This window comes from Archocentrus centrarchus, chromosome 2, assembly GCF_007364275.1.
Source record: "Archocentrus centrarchus isolate MPI-CPG fArcCen1 chromosome 2, fArcCen1, whole genome shotgun sequence".
NCBI lineage: Eukaryota > Metazoa > Chordata > Actinopteri > Cichliformes > Cichlidae > Archocentrus > Archocentrus centrarchus.
Genome location: NC_044347.1, coordinates 19,861,162 through 19,885,306, shown reverse-complemented (window position 1 = coordinate 19,885,306; position 24,145 = coordinate 19,861,162). Strand labels below are relative to the sequence as shown.

At 41.4% G+C, this 24,145-nt stretch overlaps 5 protein-coding genes and 1 pseudogene across 8 annotated transcripts; 1 reads left to right on the top strand and 5 right to left on the bottom strand.

Annotated features, from left to right (window-relative positions):
• Window positions 1-111: 111 nt before the first annotated feature.
• On the bottom strand, window positions 112-8,730 carry LOC115792965 (ETS translocation variant 5-like). Of its 2 annotated transcripts, none has more exons than XM_030747632.1 (13): window positions 8,626-8,730; window positions 6,533-6,598; window positions 6,307-6,439; window positions 6,170-6,217; window positions 5,989-6,039; window positions 4,154-4,262; window positions 3,790-4,047; window positions 3,412-3,689; window positions 3,110-3,172; window positions 2,955-3,023; window positions 2,145-2,296; window positions 1,933-2,034; window positions 112-1,825 (listed from the first exon to the last, which is right to left on the bottom strand). In XM_030747632.1, exons 2-13 carry the CDS (start codon window positions 6,578-6,580, stop codon window positions 1,592-1,594), a joined length of 1,545 nt encoding a protein of 514 aa, XP_030603492.1. In that variant the 5' UTR covers window positions 6,581-6,598; window positions 8,626-8,730; the 3' UTR covers window positions 112-1,591. The 2 variants fall into 2 exon arrangements, with proteins under 2 accessions (XP_030603492.1, XP_030603501.1); XM_030747641.1 differs by having other exon boundaries at window positions 6,355-6,439.
• A 4,787-nt stretch (window positions 8,731-13,517) lies between these two features.
• Window positions 13,518-14,763, bottom strand: LOC115793146 (gamma-crystallin M2-like). Its single transcript, XM_030747972.1, has 3 exons — window positions 14,710-14,763; window positions 14,008-14,250; window positions 13,518-13,790 (listed from the first exon to the last, which is right to left on the bottom strand). Exons 1-3 carry the CDS (start codon window positions 14,725-14,727, stop codon window positions 13,518-13,520), a joined length of 534 nt encoding a protein of 177 aa, XP_030603832.1. The 5' UTR covers window positions 14,728-14,763.
• An 878-nt stretch (window positions 14,764-15,641) lies between these two features.
• Window positions 15,642-16,667, bottom strand: LOC115798903 (gamma-crystallin 2-like; annotated as a pseudogene).
• A 356-nt stretch (window positions 16,668-17,023) lies between these two features.
• On the top strand, window positions 17,024-24,127 carry LOC115793187 (gamma-crystallin M3-like). Of its 2 annotated transcripts, none has more exons than XM_030748054.1 (3): window positions 17,024-17,035; window positions 23,414-23,680; window positions 23,849-24,127. In XM_030748054.1, exons 1-3 carry the CDS (start codon window positions 17,024-17,026, stop codon window positions 24,125-24,127), a joined length of 558 nt encoding a protein of 185 aa, XP_030603914.1. The 2 variants fall into 2 exon arrangements, with proteins under 2 accessions (XP_030603914.1, XP_030603923.1); XM_030748063.1 differs by lacking the exon at window positions 17,024-17,035 and adding an exon at window positions 23,203-23,211.
• LOC115793150 (gamma-crystallin M2-like) lies at window positions 18,151-19,438 on the bottom strand. Its single transcript, XM_030747987.1, has 3 exons — window positions 19,426-19,438; window positions 19,086-19,328; window positions 18,151-18,485 (listed from the first exon to the last, which is right to left on the bottom strand). The coding sequence occupies exons 1-3, from the start codon at window positions 19,432-19,434 to the stop codon at window positions 18,210-18,212; spliced, it is 528 nt and encodes a 175-aa protein (XP_030603847.1). The 5' UTR covers window positions 19,435-19,438; the 3' UTR covers window positions 18,151-18,209.
• Window positions 21,329-22,957, bottom strand: LOC115793170 (gamma-crystallin M3-like). 2 transcript variants are annotated; one of them, XM_030748019.1, is made up of 3 exons: window positions 22,940-22,957; window positions 22,327-22,575; window positions 21,329-21,604 (listed from the first exon to the last, which is right to left on the bottom strand). In XM_030748019.1, exons 1-3 carry the CDS (start codon window positions 22,955-22,957, stop codon window positions 21,329-21,331), a joined length of 543 nt encoding a protein of 180 aa, XP_030603879.1. The 2 variants fall into 2 exon arrangements, with proteins under 2 accessions (XP_030603879.1, XP_030603887.1); XM_030748027.1 differs by lacking the exon at window positions 22,940-22,957 and adding an exon at window positions 22,725-22,745.
• Window positions 24,128-24,145: the final 18 nt, after the last annotated feature.

Below are 24,145 nucleotides of genomic sequence, written 5' to 3'. Positions count from 1 at the left end.
TAAATGTTGATTCCATCGTTTTGAATAAACCGCTTTGCTTTTCTTCACTGATCACAGTAGTGAATTTGAAATGATCTACTGTGAGGCAAGAGAAAAGAGTAAAATAGTTTATTTTATCAGTAAAGATCAACAGAAGGCACGAATAACAGTATCCAAGGGTAGAAGTCACACCCGTTTCAGTATCTTATACAACCAGGTGATCATATAGCAAAATATACCTTTACATCCACCATCTAGCTGCAGGAGTTAATGGGTATATCCTTGGAAGGCTGATGGAATACTTTAGCAGGAAAAATGCAGCCTTTAGCAAAAATATATCCATATATAATTATACACTTTTTCTACACATTGAAGCAAACAAACTCTATAAAATGCAGAAAACTATCCAAGGACATGAACTTCTGAGGCATTCATAAGAAAGTCCATGCTTATTATTGGCATCAGAGAGGCAGTGTGACTGAATCAAAAATAGAAGCAGTACCTTTGTCAAAAACAGCAATAGGAAAAACTCGCCAAAAATATCAGCTTTGAAAACAAGAAAAGGGTACACAAAAACAACTAAATTTTATAGGAGAGTTCTTAGGTCTGGAAAATACAAGTCAGTCCCTCTCAAGCAGGTTAAAAACAAAAACAATAAAGGAATGCCATGGCTTCCAGATACTTTTTGGTTGGAATACAAATCCCAGAGTTCACAAGCATGAGAACTACAGCGATGGCCATGCTACACAATTACAACCGTATCAAGACCACTGTCACTAACAAAAAGAGGTTTTAAAGACACAGCTGGAGCATTTTGAGAGGAAAAAACAAAACAAACTAAACTTTTTAAAAAAAAGTTAGTTAAAACATGAGCATCACAATTTCACAAGGAAAAGCTGGAATATTTCAAGAATGCAGTTTTAAAAAAAAAAAAAAAAAAAAAAAAAAAAAAAGTACTTTTATAATAAAAATGCAAAATGTGGTATTTTGACCGTCAAATTCCAGCCTGAGAGCCGGGCCATTTTTGCTACACCTCTGCCATAACAGGACATTAAAATTCTGACGGGCTTTAATGAGAATCTTTGACCTCTTCCATTAAAATTGTTTTTCTTTGTGTAATTACCACTTTGTCTTAATTTTACCACTCTGGCAAAATTTTTTGAAACAATGAAGTTTTTTTCTTTCTGAAAACATCTGGTTATGTATTGCTCAAAAAAAAAAAAAAAAAAAAAAGTTAAATTCCAGGTGTTTGTAAAACATTGTAGCACGTGAATCCAAATCAGAACTACGTGTGTGTTTTCTTTTTTCCCTGAGTGAGTTTAACCATCTCAGAGATCAATTGATTTTCAGCTTTCTGGCCTAATAATAATAATAATAATAATAATAATAATAATAATAATAATAATAATAATAATAATAATAATAATAATAATAATAATAATAATAATAATGATTTTACAAACAAAAAAATGTGGAAAAGACACACTTAGTTCTCCAGTTCTTGTGTTTGTGTGACAGATAATGCAGGTATCATACTAACGTTCTCAAACACTGCTCAGTAATTATAGGTTACACCTTATTAAAAATAACTTCAGCTGCCAGGCTGTGGAGTCTAGTACGGGTAGCCATCAGGGAAACCCAGTCCTTGGATGCTTTGTTCCGCTCCATCAACCAGATAAGGAGCCTCATCTTCATAGCTGGGGAGGGGGGTGCCGTCCTCCTCGCTAGGAGGTAGGACAGCATCCGGGTCAGGCTTCAGACTTGGCCTCTGGTTGTCTGGAAAAGCCATGGAGAACAGCGCCTCGGGGTTGCACACAAACTTGTAGACGTACCTCTCACCAGCCACCTGCAGAAGGAATTAATTACTCTTATTAAACGATTAAAACAGACTCTTGGTATGTTTCTGTTTGCCTTAAAGTAAGAGCTGAAACTCATACATATGTAGAAGTTTACCTTCTGCATAATGCCCTTTTCATAATAGTACCGCAGTGAGCGACTCAGCTTATCGTAGTTCATAGCTGGTCTATTCTTCTGGATCCCCCAGAGGCGAGCCACCTAAAATGCATGATGGGGGAGGGATTAATACTGTTTTAAAAACAATATTTTTAAGTCTTATTAATATTAAGCTTCTTCTAAAGTCCCACACTAGGTATGCAATGGCTGACCTCTTCGGGATCGATCAGCTTAAACTCCATGTTTCGTCCCGTCCAAACGATCAGGTGCGCATTAGCCGGGTTGTCCAGGAGTGTGAGCAGGAACTGCCAGAGCTGCAGGGAGCCACGGCGCTGGTATGGCAGACCCTCCTGTTTCACTTTACCTGGTAAGACAAGACACACATGCAGAGCTCATCTTTCCTGCTTTGGGCACTTAAAACTGTTACATTAAAGGATTTCCTGCTCAATTACCAGCAATGCCATTCTGACCAGTTTTCACATTAGCATGCTGAGTGGCAGCAGCTCCTTCGTGCTGTTTTTTTTTTTTTGTGTTAGCATTTTCTCAATCACTCAGTTACTAATAAAGTTGCCCACCTTTTTTTTTTTTTTTTTTTTTAACCCTGGCTCATTGTGTTTGCTTGCCAGCAGAGAGCTGCATTGTTTGAACATGGGACCATCTGACTGCACTGAGTACACTGGTGATACTGACTGCATTAAAACCACTATCCCGGAGGAGCTTCTCACCAGTCATCAGCTGACGCCGAGGTCGTGTGTAACATCGTTCGCTCCCCTGTAGCACACCTGCTAACCCAGCACTCTTATGGTTTTTTAATCCTGATTTTAACCTCGTCTCACTGGACAGACATTACTCAATTTTCCAGAGTATGCCAGCTGTACCACTAGAGACAGAGTGCTCAGACCAGCTGTATGCAAATGCTACTAATGCACACAGAACCATTAGTTCACAGACCTCTGCTGGCTCCTCCACATATCCCGTGAGTATGAATGTCTAAAGGGTTATTTTGTAAGTCAGTGTCTTACCTTCCAGTCTTTCTGGTACGACACAGGTGTCGTCATAGTACAAACATGGCTCTCTGTCGTGGCCAAATCCTGTGGGGCAAAGTATACAGTTAAAAGGCTGTGGCAGCTTAGGCAACATGAAAACGCATTTTAAAGCCAAGTCAACACACACTCACCTGCACTGCTATTTTGGTACAAAACAGAAGACTTCTCAAATGACGACTGGCAAGTTTGAACCTCTGGGAGACACAAAAGTCACAAATCTTCAACAACTGCAAACAAATCTAAAGTGTCTCAGTGCAGACCTGCAGCCATTTGTGGCTAATAACTTTCATTTATTCAAAGACTGCATGTGATTGTGTTACTACCCTAACAGACATAAATATATTTCATTCAGTTGCACCTGTCCACCCACACAGATGCAGTACCTGTACTGAATAAACATCTAACACACACGCACACACGCACGCACACACACCTGAGTCATAGCCGAAGTCCCTTGGCTCTTGCTTGATTGTGACATGGCTGAAGGTATTCTGGGGACGGGCCGGACCTGAAGCAGGAGGCCCTGGCTCTGGGTATCTCGGGTCCACCAGTTCCTGTTTAAACCCTCGGGGGGCCTGTAGAACCACAGGCTCTGAAAGGTGGCGCTGATACATTGGCCGTCCATCACGGATGGGGGGGTGGTACGGCGTGTTTGCAGTCTTCTTCGGAGGGAGGAAGGACAGGCAGGGATCTGACAGCTGCCGCTGGAATCTGAAGCGCGGACAGGCAAAGAAAGAAGTGGACGTTTGAAGGATTTGAAGCTCATCCATTTCCGGCTTAAATCATATAAAAGTAAAATGTTAGAGCTCACCTTTGCTCTGAGTTGAAAGACGCACCGGAGCAGCTGATGGGGGGATGCGGCACAGCGAACCGCTGGCTTTGATTGGCCTGTGGAAGGTTGTGGAGGTGGGAGGGGCTGAGGGCAGGAGCATGGTTTGGGGAGCAGCTGCTGGTCAGCTGGGGGGTAGATGGCTGTAACTGCCTCTGTAAGGGTGGAGGTCCAGCAGGGTGGACGGAGCCATGTCGTACTGCAGGTGTGGAGGCTGGAGTCGGAGCGGGCTCACAGGCACTGAGGAGACCAGGTAACAGTGCATCATCCAAAACTTTAGTCTGCCTGGTGGATCGTAGCAGTATTGCAGTATATTACGCACATGCTTAAAACATGAACAGGTTACCTGTAACTGTAAAGGCACATGTCAGCCTGAGGCGTTCTGCAGGGAGAGAAGTCTTTGGACGGACTCGGTTCTCGCTTCACTTTGCTGGCGGCCAGTCCATGAAACATCACTGCAAAAGACACATACAGGGAAATAATATACACATAATTACAGAGGAAGAAATGAATGCCCTTTCTTTAGATGTTACCAGATTGTTTGGAGAGGTTTCCAGATGCCAGACAGGCATTTTGGTACTGTGCACCTTTACACAGCTGATCAAGGCTCACGCCTCTAATTTGCCTCTAACTCCCTGGTGCTGGTTCCCTGGTGAGGGTAATGGTTACAATTACACAGACATCACTTCTGGGAGCATGGGTGGGAAATAATGTGCTTGTTGAAGCAGCACTTCCGTAACCAAACCTACACCTAAACACAACAGAGACTTATTAGATGGCAGCTTTGGTGCAAACATTTGCTCACCATGGTGAGTAAATATCTGAAGCCTCTGTCCAAAATAAGAATTTACAGCAGGTGTTTCAGACTCTGTGTTTCCCCTCATAACCCCTTTATTATATGTTGATAATTTAGTAGCCAAAACACCTCAGATTAAATAGGGGCACTCCAGTATTTCAGCACTGCACTTCTGTGAAGCTGAAGGCCTCACAAAACACCTTAAGTATAGTTTCCTCTTGCATGGCTCCAGCTCTTCATCTCACGTTCTCATAAATAAAACAGATACCGTCTTATTTACACGAGCTCTGCCAGCAGTGCAGGCTGCTAGGTCGTAGTCCGTGACCGAGATGGACAAGATATTGATTTTAGGTTTTCCTTTAACATCCTTTTTTCCAGCCTTTGTTCCCCACATCTGCATCTCTGAAAGCCCCTCCACACACAAAAATCCTCTGATCTCAGCCTTCCAGGAATCTGTGGTGAGATTCTCATAAGCATGCTGCGCCGATGACACCACGCTGCTAACGTTTCCATCCACGACACGCTCTACGTCAGCTTTATTGTCGGCACCGGGAGTCGTTCTGTTGAGGCAGCTATGATTACAACAGCAGTAGTCACATGCAGTACGTGTTTGGCAGCAGCACTAAATGCACCATTTCCTCATCTCATGCCTTATCTGTACATTTTCAAACAACTACAGTGCGTGGCATTTTTTTTTTTTTTTTTTTTAATAAATCTCCCCTCATTTCCTCTGGCACGTGATGACCATCATTTAATTGGCAAAGTTCCAAGGTTAGTGTGCCTTATAGATGGAAATGCCAGCGAATGTGAACACTGTAAACAACAGGTTTTACACCGGTGACCTTTGAGACGATGAGTCACAATAAGGGAGGTCAGCTAGGTTTATCCAGAGTAGCATTAGCTAATAGCAAAGATGGCTGTAGCTCCTCTTGAATTTTAAAAAGTATAATTAAAAAACAAACAATCAAAAAAAAACAAAAAACATTGCACCAGTTACCCCCCCACCTGTTATATCCAAATCCCCTTTAAAAGGCCAGCAACTAAATGCTCAGTCCCAGGCCCATCAAGAAGCTATAACTCTTTAAAATTGGCTCAACACTATATTTTCATTTCTAATAAAGCAGCTGGGAAAGATTATATTTGATGGGAACTATTTTCAGCTGTGGATGAACACATATTTGGGGCACTGTTGGTCAAAGTACAATGTCTGTACTTTGACCACCATACACGAACAGCTGGGTTCAGTTCACTGCTGGATTTGATCTTTTCAAAGTTCTACTACTGCTGGAAAAACAGCGTCACGGGGACTGTAATGCATAAATCACGTGCGCCATCACTGGAGCACAACTAGCAACAATTCCAAATATCCGAGAAGTAGTACTCACAGTTGTTGGACTGGAAATCTGGGACAAACTGCTCGTCATCTGTAGCCTGAGCTGAGAGAGAGAAGAAAAAAAAGACATGATGTTTGAGGACGCTTCTCATCAAATATCATACATGCATAATATCTCTGGTAAACACAGCTGATGGTTCAGTTTCTTTTTTGACTTTTTTAGTGATGCTTACCTTCTGCAATCCATATTTCTTGGAGTTGACTCAGGTCTTGGAAAAGCTCTGCAGAACAGTTTCATATTTATTTGTTGGAATGTGTGTGTGTAAAATTATTTGACAGTTCACATGAAGTTGATGACTCGTGCACACACCTGCAGTTAGAGACACGGTGGCACACTGAGCACACGCGGCAGACGTACCTTCCGTGTCCTGAGCCAGCTCGGTGTCCATGAACTTCCTCTTCCTGTCACTGAGACACTTCTCTGCTTCCTGTGTGTGACATTTCTATGGAAACAGGCAAAGGAATGAAACTCAGCATACATGCAACAAAACAAATAAAAATAATAAGTGCATGAAATCACAACATTTCAGACTCACACTCTCAGGGATCACAAAGGGAACCTGCTGGTCATAAAAACCCTCCATGTTGCAGGAGTCTTCACCCTGGGAGGAGCAGTGGGAAGTTTATATATCTGGAATTTAGTGGAGCCATTCAGCAGAATAATTTGCCTGTCGCAGTCCATTTTCCCCATCAGGCCTACCCCTACATCCATACTATCATCATCCTTTTCTATGAGCCCAAAAGAGGGCTTACAGTGGTTATCACAAAGCCAACAGTTCAGACAGCAGTTTTAACAGTTTGAAAGTTTACAGGCTGAGAGCTGGGATTTAAAAAGGTGACATAATAGTTTAAACATCCAAGCTGAGTAAGGCTGCAGGTTATGTTGCATGAAAATGACTGATGTACTAGAGAACAGTCTTAGATTACTTTTTTAAAGAGGCAGAGCACAATGACTAAACATCAAGTTAATATATGCCAACATTAATATATTTAGGCAATAATCCAACTTGCTTAATATACACTGCTGTAATATAAATATCTAAATCAGCCAATCACATGTCAGCAACTCAGTGCATTTAGGCGTGTAGACATGGTCAAGATGTCCTACTGAAGTTCAAACTGAACCTCAGAATGAGGAAGAAAGGTGATTTAAAGGACTTTGAACGCGGTATGGCTGTTGGTGCCAAATGGGCTGGTTTGAGTATTTCACAAACTGCTGATCTACTTCGATTTTCCCACACAACCATCTGTAGGGTTTACAGAGAACGGTCCAAAAAAGAGAAGATACCCAGCGAGCGGCAGTTCTCTGGGAGAAAATGCCTTGTTGATGTCAGAGGTCACAGGAGAATGGCCAGACTGCTGCTTCAAGTTGATTGGTTATTTGAGTTACTGTTGCCTCCCTATCATTACAACCAAAGTCTGCAGAAGAGCATCTCTGATGTCAAACCTTGAAGCAGATGGGTCACAGCAGCAGAAGACCACAGCGGGTGCCACTCCTGTCAGCTAAAAAACAGGAAACTGAGGCTACAGTTCACTCAGGAAAACTAGACCAGAAATGGCTCCTGAACAGCTTTAATGTAGATCAGCACACATGTGATGTTGGGATGTGGTGGAACAGGAGATTCACTTCTCCAGCGTGCAAACCGTGTGATGCCATCATGTCAATATGGACCAAAATCTTTGAGAAATGTTTCCAGCAGCTTGTTGAATCTGTGCTACGAAGAATTAAAGAGGTTTTAAAGGCAAAAATGGGGTCCAGCCTGATACTAGTGCCTATGATAAAGTAAGAGCCATATCTGTGATATTATTAAAATAATGTTTTAATAGTTTACAAAGCTTTGTAAATAGATTGTTTTTAATGTTTCTCTTTTGAAAAATATTGATATTAATCTGATTGAAAACACTTAAGAGTCCAACTGAAGCTCAGGCAACATGGCATAAAAGTAAACAATGAAAACCTATTTCATGGATAATGGTCTACTCCCCTTCTTGCATAATTGTTTGTTCAGTCTCGGGTTAAAGTATCGCGCTGCCGCAGGTAACCTCTACAATCGATTTCATCTGAAGGCGTGAATGTCCGACGAAAAAGTTGTCACCCAACTTTTGCCTCCGTTCGCTCCGACACCACCAAGGCGAGATCGCTCCAGTTTACTCCTTTTATGCGCACAACAAAGCAAAAGGTCCCACTGAAAGATTTGTGAATGGAGTTTGGCGTGACGCTCGGTAGAGAACGGCACGGCTCCCGGGTTCTCCTTGTTTTTCTCAATGAAGTGAAACACGATCCTTAGCTGGTGGAGGAGGAGGTGGTGAAGATGGAGGAGGAGGAGGGGGGACGACCAGCTAACCACTGAGAAATGTCCGCACAGACGGACAGAGTGAAGGATTCCCGGCGCCAATACGCTGAAAAAGCCGCTGCAGGGGAAAATGCCGCAGTGCAGAGGGCACATACTCGGGGGGAAAAAGCGCAGCGATGCCTTTGATTTTAAGAAAATGGCGTTCGCCTCTGAAAGCGTATCTGCGCCCCTCGCAGCCTGTAGCAAAACACGACGATGCATTTGGGGTTTATGTAATCAAGAGCGAGCAGGCGCCAGCTTTTAATAAAGCGATAGGATAAGAAAGGAGGACTCACTCGGGAAGTGAAGTTTCTTGGCAGTGTGAAAACCGAACTCGTCGCAGATTTCCTCTCCTACATCCCCTGCAGCTCCTCGATTAATCATTCAGCTATGGATTTTTCTCAATGAGGAGCGCAGATAGCTGCGGCTAAATCGAGCGCAGGGCTGCCCTCCTATTGGCTAGAAGACAGAGTCAGTCAGAGGACGAGCCAATCGTCGTCAAGGCTGTTCTGTGGCCCGTCCCCGGTGTTTTTTTTATGAATGGCTGCGTTTCATTCATGAAACCACAGCTCTCTTAAAGGCCCAGAGCTCCAATTCAGGTATTAAAAAGTAAACAGGTAAATCAAAAGCTCACCAACGGGAGAAATAACGATGAAAATAGCAACAAAAACAAGGAATGCTAATTTATTGCTTATTAAATTAAAATTACTATTACAACGACAACCACCACAGAGTAGATAATATCTTTAGTGTTATTATTATTAAAAATTACAACCAAAAAGGGGGACTACTGAAAGAAATAGAAGATTAAAGTATTTTAAAGCAAATGAGGCTTTTTTGGAAAGCTAGATACTATATAAATAAATAAAAAATTAAATTAAAAAAAGCAAACAGATTATTTAAAATGTGCTCATCACATGCGCTTCTGTCCACAATTGTCTGCCGTGTCCACAGCAAAAAATAAAGCAGCACCTAACTTTTGATCATTTGTTCTGAGGACACTGGCAGATGCCTGCTGATGGGGTATTTTCGTCACCCTGCAGGGGGATAACTCAAGAACCGTGTGACCTAGGATGTTCAAAATCACACCATGGATGCATCTGCTAAAAATCTTGGAGGAGTTCAAATCTTGGTGGACTTGACCTTAAGGTCAAGGTCAGAGGTCAAGTTTTCTGAAAATGTGAACACAATTTCTTATTCCTGGTTCTTTCTTAGCCATTTGCAAGTCACTAGGTCTCATGTGCCCCTCAATAAGATCTACAGAGATCTGTAATTATGTGTTCTTGAACTTGTGCTTCCAGGGGATTCGTGTCACCTAAAGATTCTGCCTCCGGGAGGCTGAGAGGGAGCACAGGCGGCTGACGGCACTTTCTGTAGCTCTCAAATGTTCGATAGGCTTAATCCAGGACTGCACATGACTTTTTGAAGTGTATTCATCTCAGTGGGTGGCAGAACCGTTGCTGCACTTTTAATTCCACTCTGATCTCATTCCACTTCATTACCTGCTGCTGTGGAGAGATCACCAAAAATTCCACGTGATTACAGGGTAAATCTCCTCGTGCAGTCCCTCCACAATAACTGGTATGCCCCATGCATGCAAGCTGATAATACTCAGAAGCACTGTGCAAACCTCAATGCATGATTACTGCATCCAAAAAGAAGGCAAAGACCAGCCGTTCATGTTAAGGGTTAATGTTGATATGATAGCACTGAAAATGCTCATAAATGTTTCTCTTTATGGCTTCACACTGAGTGACCTCTTTAGGTGGCCTTCTTCTTCTATTTTATTTTATTTTTTTGCAGGGCTGCACCGACTGTTTGTGTTCGACTTAGAAACTGCTCGATCAGCGCCGGGAGATGCCAGAACGGATCTGTGCGTGTGATAAAAGTTCCAGTTTAAACATCAGCTGAGGTCAGCAGCTCTGTTACTGATTTGCAATGTCTCCTGTTTACCCGGCCTCCACACATCTACGACTGTGTATGATATCACATCACAGATTATTTTTTTTATTCTTCCGTTCTGGCAGATTGTCAAGTGTGATATAATTGAACATATCCTGTAACAGGAAATTACACACCGCAGTCTTAAAGCTTCTTATCAAATGTTTCAGTTCTGCTGATGGCATTTGTTCTTTTGTGTGTTATAGATCTTTTTATCTGTACATTTATTAGGGGAAAGAAAGTACTGATTTATATACTATCCAAGTAAGTATAATGATCAAATTACTCAAAATTACAAATGTAAGTTGTGTAAAACATTAAAATTATTGTTTGGACCTGCAGATCAGTTGCTGCTTAGGTCTTATGTTGATTTATAATGGCATATTTAGTGCATTTAACATAATCAGATCATGAGGCAAAACATCAGAATTAAAAGATGGATGATACTTTTCTCAGTATTTAGCTGAATTCTGAACTTTAAATCTGTTCGTTTTTTTCACTGAATCACTCAGTCTTAGTGCATTAAAACTCCTGTTTCCTGTCATATTTAATGCTACTGTTAAACCACTGGGTGGCTCTCATGCCTACATCCTTTTCATCCTCATAGAAATATAAATTACTCCAGCTCTCACAGAAACTTTATCCAAAAAAAAAAAAAAGCCTTCTCACAGTCTTTTGTTGTCCAAGCCATTAATAAATGGAACATTTACAATGCACTACTTTATTTTTGCAGTTTTTCTGAGGTTTAGTAACAAATTAATTCACAGATTACAAATGTGAATACAACCCCAATTGCAAAATGTCTTGTTTTTAATGTTTTCAACTGGTGAATGGTCTGCAGGCACGTCAGTCCAGCACCTGGACTTTTCTACTGTGAAGCCATGTTGATATAATAGATGCAATATGTGGTTTATTATTGTCTCACTGAAATATCCAAGGCCTTCCCTGAAGAAGACTTCTGGATGGGAGCATAACTGAGCTGAAACCTGTATATACCTTTCAGCATTGATGGTGCCATTCCAGATGTGTGTGCTTCCAATTCCAGAGGCCCCAATGCCATCAGAGATGCAGGTTTTTGAACTGAGCACTGATAACAAGCCAAATGGTTCCTCTCATCTTTAGTCCGGAGGATGCAGCATCCACGTTTTCCAAAAACAATTTCAAAATTCGATTCCTCCGACCACAGAAGTTTTCCACTTTGCTTCAGTCCATTTTAAACGAGCTATGGCACAGAGAAGATGGCACATACAGTATGGCTTCTTCTCTGCATGATAGAGCGTTAACCTGTATTTGTGGACGGCACGGTGAACTATGTGAACTCTGCCTCTGTGTTCTTTTTATACACAGCTATGTTTCTCCAGCTGCTTCTTTTTAATACCACTTTTCCAGTCTTTTGTTGCCCTCTCCTAACTTTTGAGATGTGTTCAAAAACTATTAAACTACTTAAACTGTCACCAGCAGGATCTCATGAAACTGGGAGGCTCCAAAGCAGAGCCTGTCTGCCTCCACCTGAGAAAGCAAAAAAAGAAACCCCAGCCCAGGACCATGCCAGCTATAGTTGAATCTATAATTTAGTATGCATTTTTTTTTTTTTTTTTAGTCCTTTGCATTTTAATAGTAATCGTTTACTGTAAATTGACATTTTCCATTCATGACTTTTAGCTTGTATTTTCGTATCGTAGTCTCTATTTCTTCCACTACTGTTTAATAAATCATCAATTCTACAATGTAAGCATAAAGAGGCATTAAACAGCATTTCTGCTTTAACCTTTTAACATGAGCTCTCTTGTGTTTGTTCTTTGTAACAGCCCTAGAAAAATGATAACATCAGTACGTAGGGCGGGAATTTTCCCACGTTAGATCAGATCCGATTTACAGCATAGAGGAAGTACCAACTGTACAAACAGACCCAGAAGTGCTCAGTGGAAAGCTGGTGTTAGAGATTCAGTTTCAGAGATACTTCAGCTAGCTGCCATGGCGGACACACGAACACCTTTAGAAATGCAATCATCCCACAGAAAAAGAGCTGCTTAGGCAGAGGAAGCAAAGAAGGCGAAGAGGGAGAGTGACAGAAGACGGGACAATGCAAGAGTTCACTTGGGACAAACATTTGCATGATGGAGAATGCTTTGGGAATTATTTCTATGGATTATTATGTCTGCTAACCCTGAATTGGATTAGCTGAAGAATATGGATGGATGGATGGACCAGCTTAGCATTTTATATGACTAGCATACTACTGAAACGTGCTGTTGGAGTTTAAAGGGGAATTCTTGGGATTCTGTATTGCTTTGTACAGTAGCAACACTGCACATCCATGTTTTATGCTGCCTGTGGGTGTGGCCTAAAGAGGGCCTAAAGTTATCTGTTGTAGGTTTAAGAAAGCATTAACACTGAGTAACAACTTTCTTATTTTGCATTAGAATGCAGAGCTAATGAACGTTTACAGATCACCCTTAAAAAGTCAAAGCTTTTAATCATACATGTGCATCGGCTGATGTTAATGACTGGACTTTTTCCAGAAAGTCAAAGGTCAAAGAGTCCATTCAAGACTGAAAACATAACCTGAAATAGAACGAGAACTACAAGTTGGAGGGGAGCAAACCATCCACAAACTGTCCCCATCTGGCAACCCTAAAGTTATCCTTTAATTGTTATCAAAAGATAATAATTTGAATAAAAATGATAAGTAAATAATTCACTATTAATAGAGCCATTAATGTAAACCATTACCAGTGTTATATTAGAACACTGTATCTAGTGTGAAGCCACTATTGTGAGGCCAGGTCAGATAGATGTTGCTGACAGTAAATAAATCCTGCGTCATATCTACAGTAGTGTGTATCATACCACAGCTGTCTGACGCAGCAGCAGTATTTTGCTGTTGTTGTCTGGGCACCTGCTGTTGCTCTTCTGTATCATTTCTGCCAGCTCTGGCACAAACAAACAATAGCTGCTGGCATACCACTGGTCCTTGTTGGTGAATCACCAGCTGGCCTTTTTCAGCAGTTTTATTTCTAGGCTTTAACACGAGCCACCAGCTTTTGGCACACCAGGCAACACGAAGTAGACCTTATCCCGTTATCGCTTGCATTTTCTTTTGGTTTTTAAACAACATGAAATAAAAATAACACCAGTTCATATATATATATATATATATATATTTTTTTGTCTACGCCTGTGGGTTTATTTGTTCAGCTGGGTGAGCGACAGGAGGAAAGTGAGAAAAAGGAAGTGAGCTTGTGATTTAGAAGTCCACAATGCGTCTAATGGAGCCAACAGATGGATGAAGAGCCCCCCACTCCGAGTGCCGTCTGTATTCGCCCTTTTCCAGCAGGTACTGGCGGCCCCTGTAGTTTGGATGCTCATAGAAGGTCCAGGTGCCATCCTGGACGTGGGCCGAGTGGACGTCTCGGTAGCGCCAGCGGTCCTGTAGGTTGGGCATGTCTTCGCTAAACTCTATCATCTGGCCATTGAAGTCCGGACGTTCGTAAATGCGGATCCTGTGCCTGCTGGATGTCTTGAACGTTTAACAATAAAGATATGTTAATAAGTGATATTTAACTTTAACTTTCAGCAGCTGAGACCACATGGTGAAAATGAAACCATCATGTCATAGCCTCACAAGTGATGGGAACACCTACAAATTTAAATCACAGACAAAAAAAAAAACCATACATACTATATGCTAGGCTTAAATTTCATTTCTGGATCAGTGGCTGTTTTCTAGGACTTACATATCTAATAAGGCGACAAGAGCGGATGGTGTCATTGAAGCCGTTCCAGCTCTGATAGTTGGGGTACTCCCCTCTCATGAGGATGTACTGGTAACCCATGTACTGGGGTCTCTCATAGATGACCCAGGCGCCACTCTCCACCCGAATAGAGTTACAGCGGCTGAAGTGGGAGCTGAGCTCGGGACAGTCGCTGCTGCATTCATAGTAACGACCTTGGAAGTTCTTGTCCTCGTAAAAAAAGATCTGCAAGCAAGAGTCCAAATTAAAAGTTGCACACGTAAAACAACCAACTATCACCATCTCTACTGATAACACCAGCAATGTTACTCTTTAGCCAAAGAACACAATACTGCAGCATTGGAGTTGTACCTTTACATATTATGGATACTTATTGCAAAAGTTTTCTAACGTGATAACACAACAACTTTATACATAAATTATTGTGTTGTTACTTTTCGGTGCTGCTCCCTAGTGGCTAAAAATAAAAGAATTCAGCTTTAAGGTGTTTTTTGTCAGGGTTTCAATGACATGATTACATCAATAATTGGTGCAGGAACATTAATGCACTTGAGGTTATATCTGACAAAAGCCTAACCTGCCTGACAGAACATCAGCTCAACTCCATTTAGCAACAAGCATTCCACCCTCCGCCTACCGTGAGGTCCTAACAGTATTATCATGCTGCACAGCTACAGTACTTACCTTCCCTGTGCGCTCCATAACGGCCTCGTGGTCCTCCTCACCCAATCAAATTAAAGTCCCCTCATACACACTGCATCGCCGGCGGTCCACTTTTAAATGAAGGCTGATGAAATGCCTTGCCAGGGGAATCATTGTCATTCAGATGAGCTCCCCATTAACGTCGGCACATTAGCTGATTCTGCAATTGTTTTAGCACATGGCCTTTATATGTGTTGATGCAGAAATTTTGACTGAATGCTGTTTAACTCTAGAAAAAGATTTGGTTAAGGAGTAATGAATAATGTTGCTGAAAAATCACTTCCTCATGCATGTCACCTCCCATATGGCTGCTGTTATCATCATATTCATAGAAATTGTGTTTCGGTATTTAATGTTAAATTATATTGCACAACATGTACTCTATTTTGGAGTGGGGTGGGGGTTGCACATATCAAATTACATATCAAATCAACTATTACTCATCCTTTTGTTTGTCATTGTAGCTGTTCTTATTGCCATATAAGAACAAATTCCCACTAAAAAATTTGTTAGCCTTCCCCTCCTTTTACTAATAGAATAAACTATGTGTGTATCCTCCAGCTTTTGCTAAAGAAATAGACTGATTTATATAAACAGCTTGGAGATAAAAAAATAAACAGACTAATGATATATTTCTTTATATAGAAAATAACACATGTGCATGTGAGATATACACTGGTGCAAATAGATCCCTTTTAACTAGTGTTACCTGAAAGTTATCATACTTATTTTACTATGACTTAAAATGACTTTAATATTTAAAGATAGCATCCATCACATCTGAATCCAATTTTTGCAGTATTTATTATTACAGTACTTAGTCTCAATAATGTCTCAAAATTTTTTTTTAATGTTTGAAATTAAATTGAAACCTTTATCTCGCTGAAGCTCTCTATTATATATATGTTACTCAATCAAGTATGGATACTGAGTGAAAAGGATCATGGGTAATAAATGACAATCAGGATATCATGTCGTATCATGGCTTTATTTTTAAGCGTGTTTATGACATTTTCCTTTTTTCAATATCTTTTTTTCAGGCTACTGCTCCTTAGCCTGATGGATGCTCCCCACCCCCCTAACACACACACACACACACACACACACACACACACACACACACACACACACACACACACACACACACACACACACACACACACACACACACTCAGAGTACTGCCTGTACTCGCCCCTCTCAAGCAGGTACTGGCGCCCTCTGTAGTTGGGTTGCTTGTAGAAGATCTAGGCCCCTTCTAACACCTTGCAAGTGTTGACGTGTTTTTTCCAGTGCTCGGCGAATGCAGGCATGCTGTCCGCCATCTCCATTGACCGGCCTTCAACGTTTGGCTTTTCCCAGACTTTCAGCCTCTTGAAAGCGGCAAATCAATTACTCAGAAAAAGGGAATGTGTGTGCATTGTTGATTTCTAATTGTATTTTAATTGATTGTGTACTATGCACACATGCATATTAACTCACATTTCTAATAATTCAACAGGACCTGATGGAATCGTTGATACCCAGCCAGTGCTGGTAGTTTGGATACTGTCCTGGGCTTAGCACGTACTGGTGGTCCATGCAGTTTGGTCTTTCATAGACTACCCAGAATCCTCCCTCCACTCTAATGGGGTTGCAGTGGGGGATGTAAGTGTGCAGGTCACTGGAATCATTGTCACACTCATGGAATCGACCCTGGAAGTTTCGTTCCTCGTAAAAGATGATCTGGGAAAATATGTTTAAAGAAATGCTGCTGTTATATTAACTCAGCCATATTTTGCCCTCATTTATCAGCAAATGCTATATAAGCATGAACACTACATATACTATACATAACACTATACATACATATACATACAGCACCTTCTCCAATGTTGATATCAAATGGCTTGGTGTGATATAAAACATGAAAGCAGCCACCTCGTATATTCACTTTATACATAACAACAATAAAACTAAGCACATGGCTTGCTTTGTGTGAACTGGATTATTCAATCAGCGATTCAAATATTTATCCAGGCTTATCACATTGTTCTGAAGCGGTGAATCCTGTTTCTCTAAACAATGCAAATGCACAGTGCAAAGCATCCCAAAGCCACTGGATGCAGCCGAGCGTGCTGACAAAAACAAGGGCACTGCAGGACAGTTGGTTTGATATGAAACGCTTTGAGCTGAGTCAGTGACACAGCAGGAAGGCACCAGAGACTTTGCAGGAGATATGCATTCACACTGCATATTATACTAAGTAATTAGTAATTTGATTGACCATGTACCACTGCTGATTGGCGTTCCTCTCCGATGATGAATAAGGTGATTTTATGGGCTGTTGATGAGCGCAAGATGCAGAGAAAAACTCCAGAAACAATGCATGACGACACAAGCGTGGTCTTCAGCGCAACACCGCGGTGAAGGTCAGGTTATGTTTAGGAAACAGTCCGGATCATGGTTAAAAGAAACCAACACAAACAAAACGTGATCTCCCGTTCCATTCTGTTATTAATAAAAACCAAAACTCCAGACCCAGTCATTCAAAAACAAATGTCATTTTAACTTTCTCCATTCTTTCATTTATTGCATCATTAAGACAGAAAAAAAAAGCACACTGAGCACATTCATGCTCTCTGGAGGATGAATTCCTCACATGATCTCTCCACCCCCTTTAGTCTGACACCACTCCTGGGGTCATTTGATAAGACAGCTGCAGTTACTGAAGAATTATCTAGATTATTAAAGGAACAATATCAGTGGTGGCTGCAGGGGGATATCACCGTACATCTAAATTCACTTTTTAAGCAGGCTTTGAGCATTGCTCTTCTGCTACTGGTACAATTCATTATGTAAAGGTACCCAGCATTTAATCACCAGTACTGAATTACCTTCAACAGGAAATCTATTACCTTCTCTCGCCTTTGTCATCTTTGCTGGGTTCTTGTATTCCTCTCCCAGCTAAGAACTATTATATAACTATTATATAACAGATAACTTAAAGGAAAAATTCACTACTGCTCAGTCTATAAATACAGTTGCACATTTTCCTTTGAAAAAATATGAAAATTAGCTTAAGCAATCTCAGTTTCATGAGACTCTGCATGGAGTTGGAATGAAGAGCATATTTACACAAGAGGTCTAATGAGAGAGGCAACTACTGCATATTGTACTTCATCCAGTCTTCATCCACTCTTTCTTTCTAATCTAGCATCACATTGTACATGTGTGTACCATCTTTGTCAACCACTTGTAAAGTGCTTCAAAGAGTTTAATTTATTCTATATTTAAATCAAATAATAAAAAGTTAATTGTGTTTTTATTTATGTTGTTGTAAGTTAAATGTAGCAAACCCTGACTTGAAAAGTCAGCAACTGCAGCTGCTGTAATCTTCCACATCTAGTTTGAGGCACATTTGAGGAAATCCACAAGGACAAAAGTCAGTTTGCTTTGAGTTTATTGACTGCGATGTCCATCGCTTTTTGATTATGACTGGTAATTAAAACTCTGTGATCCTGCGGAAGGAGCCGACACCAGGCGAAGACGCCCCCCAGTCGCTGTGCTGCCGGTACTCGCCCCGCTCTAGGAGGTACTGGTGCCCACGGTAGTTGGGGAGGTCGTAAAACACCCAGGCACCATCCGTCACCACACAGGAGTAGGCCTCGCGCATCTTGTAGGTATCATAAACCGAAGGACAGTCGTCAGAGCACTCCACCATCTGCCCACCGAAGTCTGGCCTCTCGTACAGCCTCAACTTCCACGCGCTGCCGTAGGCCTGCAAACATAAGCAAAGTACAGTCTGCCTGGTGCAGACTTGCAGTGCCAGGAACAATTTTGCTACAGTGTTATGACAGGTCCTGGAAAACTCCTCCCAGAGCCAAAAAGTACAATTCTTGCAGGATTTCACTCTAAGGTATCCGCTCACATGGAGTTTTTATGCACCTTTAAACTCTTCAACAGTTGGCCTTTGGCTGCTGTTGCATTGAGAATAAAACTGATTAAAGCAGAGACATCAAACTAAACTCAAAACAGTTAGCTTAAAGAGGCTAAACTGCTCTACAGAACTGACAGAAACTGTAGTGCTTTCTGACAATTTTTGCCCAAGGCCTATTAAATATGTGTGCTTTTTTGGAATGATTTAGAGAATTTGCATTTCTTGGCTATCTTTTTAGAAAAAGCTAAAAGTTGCTGCCAAATGTGCTTCCTATTGTCTGCTTGTTCAGTCTGCTGGCTTAACAGTGAGCACCCAGCCTGGACCGGTGCCCTTTTGCAATGCTGTCCTGCAGGGACTACCAAAACACATTTCCAGAAGCAGTCTATGTGAAACCTCTGTTGTATTTCGTAGCTGAAGGAACCTGAAAAAAAGGGAACTTACATTCTTGACAGTACGGCAGGATTTGACGTGGTCGTTGAAGGCCATCCACTGCTGGTTGTCGGCATACTCCCCCGGGCTGAGGATGTACTGGAAGCCCTTATAGTTGGGTTTCTCATAGATGACCCACACACCGCTCTCCACTCGGATGGAATTGCAGCGGCTGAAGTACGTGTGCAGGTCGGCACAGTCGCTGCTGCAGTTGTAGCAGCGGCCCTGGAATTTCTTCTCTTCAAAAAATGTGATCTGTGGAAAAATGTAAGCATTTAATAAATTTGAAACGAGCAGGAGTCTTTATAAACCCACTGATTCTAACAAGTTATTATTTTTTTTTTAATCTCACCTTCCCCATTTGGATGCACTGTAGACCTCATTCTTTGCTGCAGCCCCATCAAAGTATTTATCGATAAACAAAATGTGCAGAGTGTGGCAAGTCTTTGATACCCAAATGAGGTAGATTTACATATCAGCAAAATAGCTTGGAGCTGTTTGATTTGCCTTTGTTCTGGCCTGATGATGGCTCTGTATCAAACACATGCTGGAACAGTGAAGGCAGAGGATCAGTGTCAGACAGTGAGGGACAGAAATTATCTAGCAATAATAATCCCCCTTTTTTAACGGAAAGTATTATTAAAAATTGAGGTATTATTGCAAATAACCTAAATGATTATCTAACTAAAATAAAATTTTAGGGCTCTTATTTTCTATTTCTGATCCAACAGAAGGCTAAAACTCTGCCTCAGGCAGAATATTCTGGTTTGAGTATATGTATATATGTGCAGTAGGAATCTGAATGCAAATTATTAATGTGCAATGTCGGTCTTACTTTTACTCTTCTTTACCTACATTTATATATTTTATTGCTGTGGCTCTTCTACTCTGACTTTGTTTATTTATTGTAGATTGTTCTATTTTCTCGCTGCTGTAACATAATAATTTCCCTTCTGGGATCAATAAAGGATCTTTTTATCTTTATCTGTCCATGCAGATACATCTGTAACTGTCTTTTGGACTAGTGTTAGAATCATAAAACATCATGGTCTGTTTTGTGCAGTTTAATGTGTTTACATTAAGGGAATCCACGGAGTATCAAATTTTACTGTCCAGTCTTCATTAAAGAGATTGACCATTTTCTTCAGTTTGTATACCAAATGCAGTACTGGAGTGATGTCCATGACTTACTGAACAGTGTGATGGTCAGAAATGGGCATCACATTGTATTTTTCAGCCAGTACAATTTTTTAATTTGTCTTAATTTGTTTTTTGTTGTTCATTTACATTTTTTGGATGGAGGTCAGCTCAAGAAATGTAGAGATCATAAGGAGCTGCATGCTCTTGTCTGTTTAGGCACGATCATAATTGTTCAGTCGAGTCAAGTCTTTTATGAACCTTCAGACCACACAACAGCTTTAAAGCACTCAAACATCAACATACACAGGTAACTGAGCACTTGCTATACTGTCAAACTGAAAAAAAGATTCAAGATGGTACACAAGAAGGAGTTAAAGCACACGGGGACGTTCATTACTCTGCACTCCACAAGTTGCCGTAGCCAGTAGCTTGGATGTGTCACTTGCATAATCCATCAGTGAACTTCCTCATATTGTATCTACTATAAATGCTTCAGTTTTAAAGACCCAAACTTAAGGGATCAGACAGATATAAAACAAGGTGAATACCTGAACACTCAAACAACTGATGTTGATTTTATTTCTTTTCCTGAATGGTTAACCCCACCCAGTGAGTGCTTTGTATTTTATCTCCTTGGATTGTTTTTTTTTTCCTTCTTCTTTGGTTCTCAGCCTTGGTATAAGCTTGGAAAGTTTTCACTCTTCTTTGTGGCATTCAGCACATTTGGCTCATTACAAGTTACAGTTTCCCTTCACCCTACAGCCTTTCACTTTCAGACACAAACAGGTGTCTTATGAGCATCTATTTGTCCTTAGGGGAACCCGTTTGAGTTCTGAGATTCCACTGCTAAAATAAAACTGCGTGATTTGACGCTATCAGCCTTCAAGATTGCTTATTGTTTCTCCTGTGGGCTTTATTTCCTAATCGCAAATCCTCTCCCAAATACCAAATTTTTGAGGGTCCATTAAATGCACCATAAACATTTCCTTCTAACATAGATTTAGTTAAAATTAAACACTGACTAATCAGGATTTACACTCGAATAACAGGCATGTGTCAGAAACATGGGATTTCAGCTTGCTTTATTTTTCTGCACAGTACATTCGGAGCGTGAATTAACAGGAGTCCATAATGCGCCTGATGGAGCTGAAATTCGTTATGTTGCTCCCTGTCTCTCTGAGATTCCTGTACTCTCCTGGCCTGAGGTACAGCATCCTGCCCCTGAAGCTGGGCTGCTCGAACATCAGCCAGTGGCCGTCCATCACGTTGCAGGACTGGCAGTCAGACATGTGAAAACGATCCATCATGTTGTCACAGTCGTCACTCAGCTCATTCATCTGACCTCCGAAGTTTTCCCTCTCGTAGATCCTCATTCGGAAGGGTCCCCGGTACTGTGGAAAGAGAAGTAAAATGATGATGGACTTCTGAACTGAAAGTAAAAAATTCAAGCCCAAGCTGCCAGTCTACAAAATATAGCTATAGCTGAGAATGGCTGAGCTTGACCATCTAAAATACAGCAATAACAGAACAGCTACAACGTAAAGAGACAATATTAAAATATTTTACAATCTAAAATTTGTGCAAATGGAAACTGCTTAAAGCTCGGTTTTAATGTTTCCATCCTCTCGAGTTTTGAATTCCTGAAAATGTGCTTTTTAAAAGCATAGCCAAGCACAAAAACTATTTATGACACCTACATTTTGCTGCATCGATGGGGTCTGAAATTTTTATTCTAAACTCAGTGCTTTTTGAGTCTACCTCAGTAAATGTAACCTGCAGAGAAGTTAGCATGCAGCTGAAGTTTAGTATTTAGGTCATGGGATTGCACCTGGGCAGGTTAGGTTTGTTGAAGAAGGCTGGGAGATACGGATGAATTTTAGCGAGTGAAGACTGAATTTAGAATGATATACATGCAGAAGGCTAGGAACAGTTAATTTCACATATTCTTCCATTTAGCTTGCAGGAGGGCAGCTCAGACACACGTTGAGCACATGGTTGTTTTTTTTTAGCTGGCGTTCTCACTGGCCTTCTCCTATGCGAAGAAAGGTCTCTCTCTCTCGTCATTTCTGTTGTGGCTGCGCCTTAATGCAGCAGCTGAATGTCATCCACCTACCATGGGGATCATGCGACAGGATCTTATGCAGTCGCTCATGCTCGTTCCCATCAGGCGCTGGTTGTCTGGATATTCGCCCCTCCTTGCCAGCATCTGATGGCCCATGAAGTTGGGCTTCTCATAGACCATGAAGAGGCCGCTCTCCACCCTGCAGGAGTTACACCTGCTCAGGTAGGACGTGAGCTCTGGGCAGTCACTGCTAGTTTCATAGGAGCGACCCTGGAAGTTCCGGTCTTCATAGAATATGATCTGCAAAAAGAACAAAACAAGAAAAAAAAAAAACAGGTGATGTGTACTTAAATAAGCAGACTGTAAATAGCTATTTTGATTACTGTTATTAAGAATTTGTGAGGTTTCATTTTAAAACTTCCTAATGTTATTGGCTAAGTTTCACTTACCCTCCCCATGGTCATGGTATTTGTGAGCTAATCTCAGATACATCTCATCAACATCGACCCTTTTCCCTTTTTATACATTGCACAGCTTGTGCTGAAACCTTTGACTCATCACTCTATATTGTGGCACAGCAGCACTATAGGGTGGCAGACTGTACGTCCGATTCTGCAATAGGTATTGTGATTGAATGTTGGGATTTATGCACGCTTCCAGCAACTTCACCTATTTCATTCATATCTCTTCTGTAAAAATCTATGTAGTATGAACATCAGATCTTTAGATCAGATTGAATGTTGTGGTAACAATAACAGTATTAAACAAACTCTATTGAGGTGTACTGTGAAATGTGAATGCTGGGCCACGTGAACCTCATGATGAGTCAGGATGTTTCACACAAAGGTCTGGAAGGTGGTCTCGGGCTGATACTGTATATAAAAGTGGCGCGGGTTGGCATCATTTGGAAAAAACTAAACCGTCACCATGGGCAGGGTAATATTTCTCATTTGCTTGTATGGTGTTAAAAAAAAAATCTTATGACATAGAACAAGTTGAACATTGATTAAGACTTGTGCAAAGACCCCAAGAGGGTTAGAAATGCAAAATGCAAAGCAAGTCCATCCAAATATTAAATTGTCAAAGACTGCTCCGTGGTGCTGTCAGCTTACGACTCTTTCCTGTTTATTTTCTGCAGATAATTTTCTTTGAGGAGAGGAACTTCCAGGGTCGCTCCTATGAGTGCAACAGTGACTGCTCTGACATTCACATGCACCTGAACCGCTGCAACTCCTGCAGAGTGGACAGCGGGTGCTTCATGGTGTACGACCGCCCCAACTTCATGGGTAATCAGTTTTTCTTGAGGAGAGGCGAGTACTCTGATTTCCAGCGCATGGGGGGCATGGGGGGTATGATGGGCACGACGATGATGGATACCATTCGCTCCTGTCGCATGATCCCCATGGTAAGACATTTTGGTGGTTGTGCATGGTCTGTGCATGGTCTCTCTCTCCAAAGAGAGAGAGAGTTGTTACATTGCAGCTAAACTGCCTGTGAGAGGCTGCATTTCTCATGTTTCATGATAAGAAAGATGTGTAGAAATTGACTGCTATCTTTTTTCCCCCTCCATCAGCACAGAGGACAGTTCAGGATGAGGATCTATGAAAGAGAGAACTTCGGAGGCCAGGTGCATGAGCTGATGGATGACTGTGAGTCTCTCCAGGATCGCTTTTATATGTCTGACTGCCAGTCCTGCAATGTGCTGGACGGTCATTGGCTGATGTTCGAGCAGACCAACTTTAGAGGGCGCATGATGTATGTGAGGCCAGGAGAGTACAGGAACCTCCGAGACATGGGAGTGAGCAACATAATGAGAATCAGCTCCATCAGACGCATCATGGAAATGTGCTGATTGTCCGTCACTCCACAA

Bases quoted from the DNA above. Each gene is read 5' to 3' on its own strand.
- LOC115793150 (XM_030747987.1), bottom strand. The intron at 18,486-19,085 runs GTAAGTTCCCTT...TTATGTTTGCAG, and splicing joins CCTGCCGTACTGTCAAGAAT to GCCTACGGCAGCGCGTGGAA.
- LOC115793187 (XM_030748054.1), top strand. The intron at 23,681-23,848 runs GTAAGACATTTT...CCCCTCCATCAG, and splicing joins CCTGTCGCATGATCCCCATG to CACAGAGGACAGTTCAGGAT.
- LOC115793146 (XM_030747972.1), bottom strand. The intron at 13,791-14,007 runs GTAAGTCCTAGA...TAAACGTTCAAG, and splicing joins CTTGTCGCCTTATTAGATAT to ACATCCAGCAGGCACAGGAT.
- LOC115793170 (XM_030748019.1), bottom strand. The intron at 21,605-22,326 runs GTAGGTGGATGA...CTCTTTCCACAG, and splicing joins CCTGTCGCATGATCCCCATG to TACCGGGGACCCTTCCGAAT.
- LOC115792965 (XM_030747632.1), bottom strand. From the start codon at position 6,580: ATGGAGGGTTTTTATGACCAGCAGGTTCCCTTTGTGATCCCTGAGAGT. The intron at 4,048-4,153 runs GTAACCTGTTCA...TGGTCTCCTCAG, and splicing joins ATGTGCCTTTACAGTTACAG to TGCCTGTGAGCCCGCTCCGA. The intron at 2,035-2,144 runs GTCAGCCATTGC...CATGCATTTTAG, and splicing joins AGCTGATCGATCCCGAAGAG to GTGGCTCGCCTCTGGGGGAT.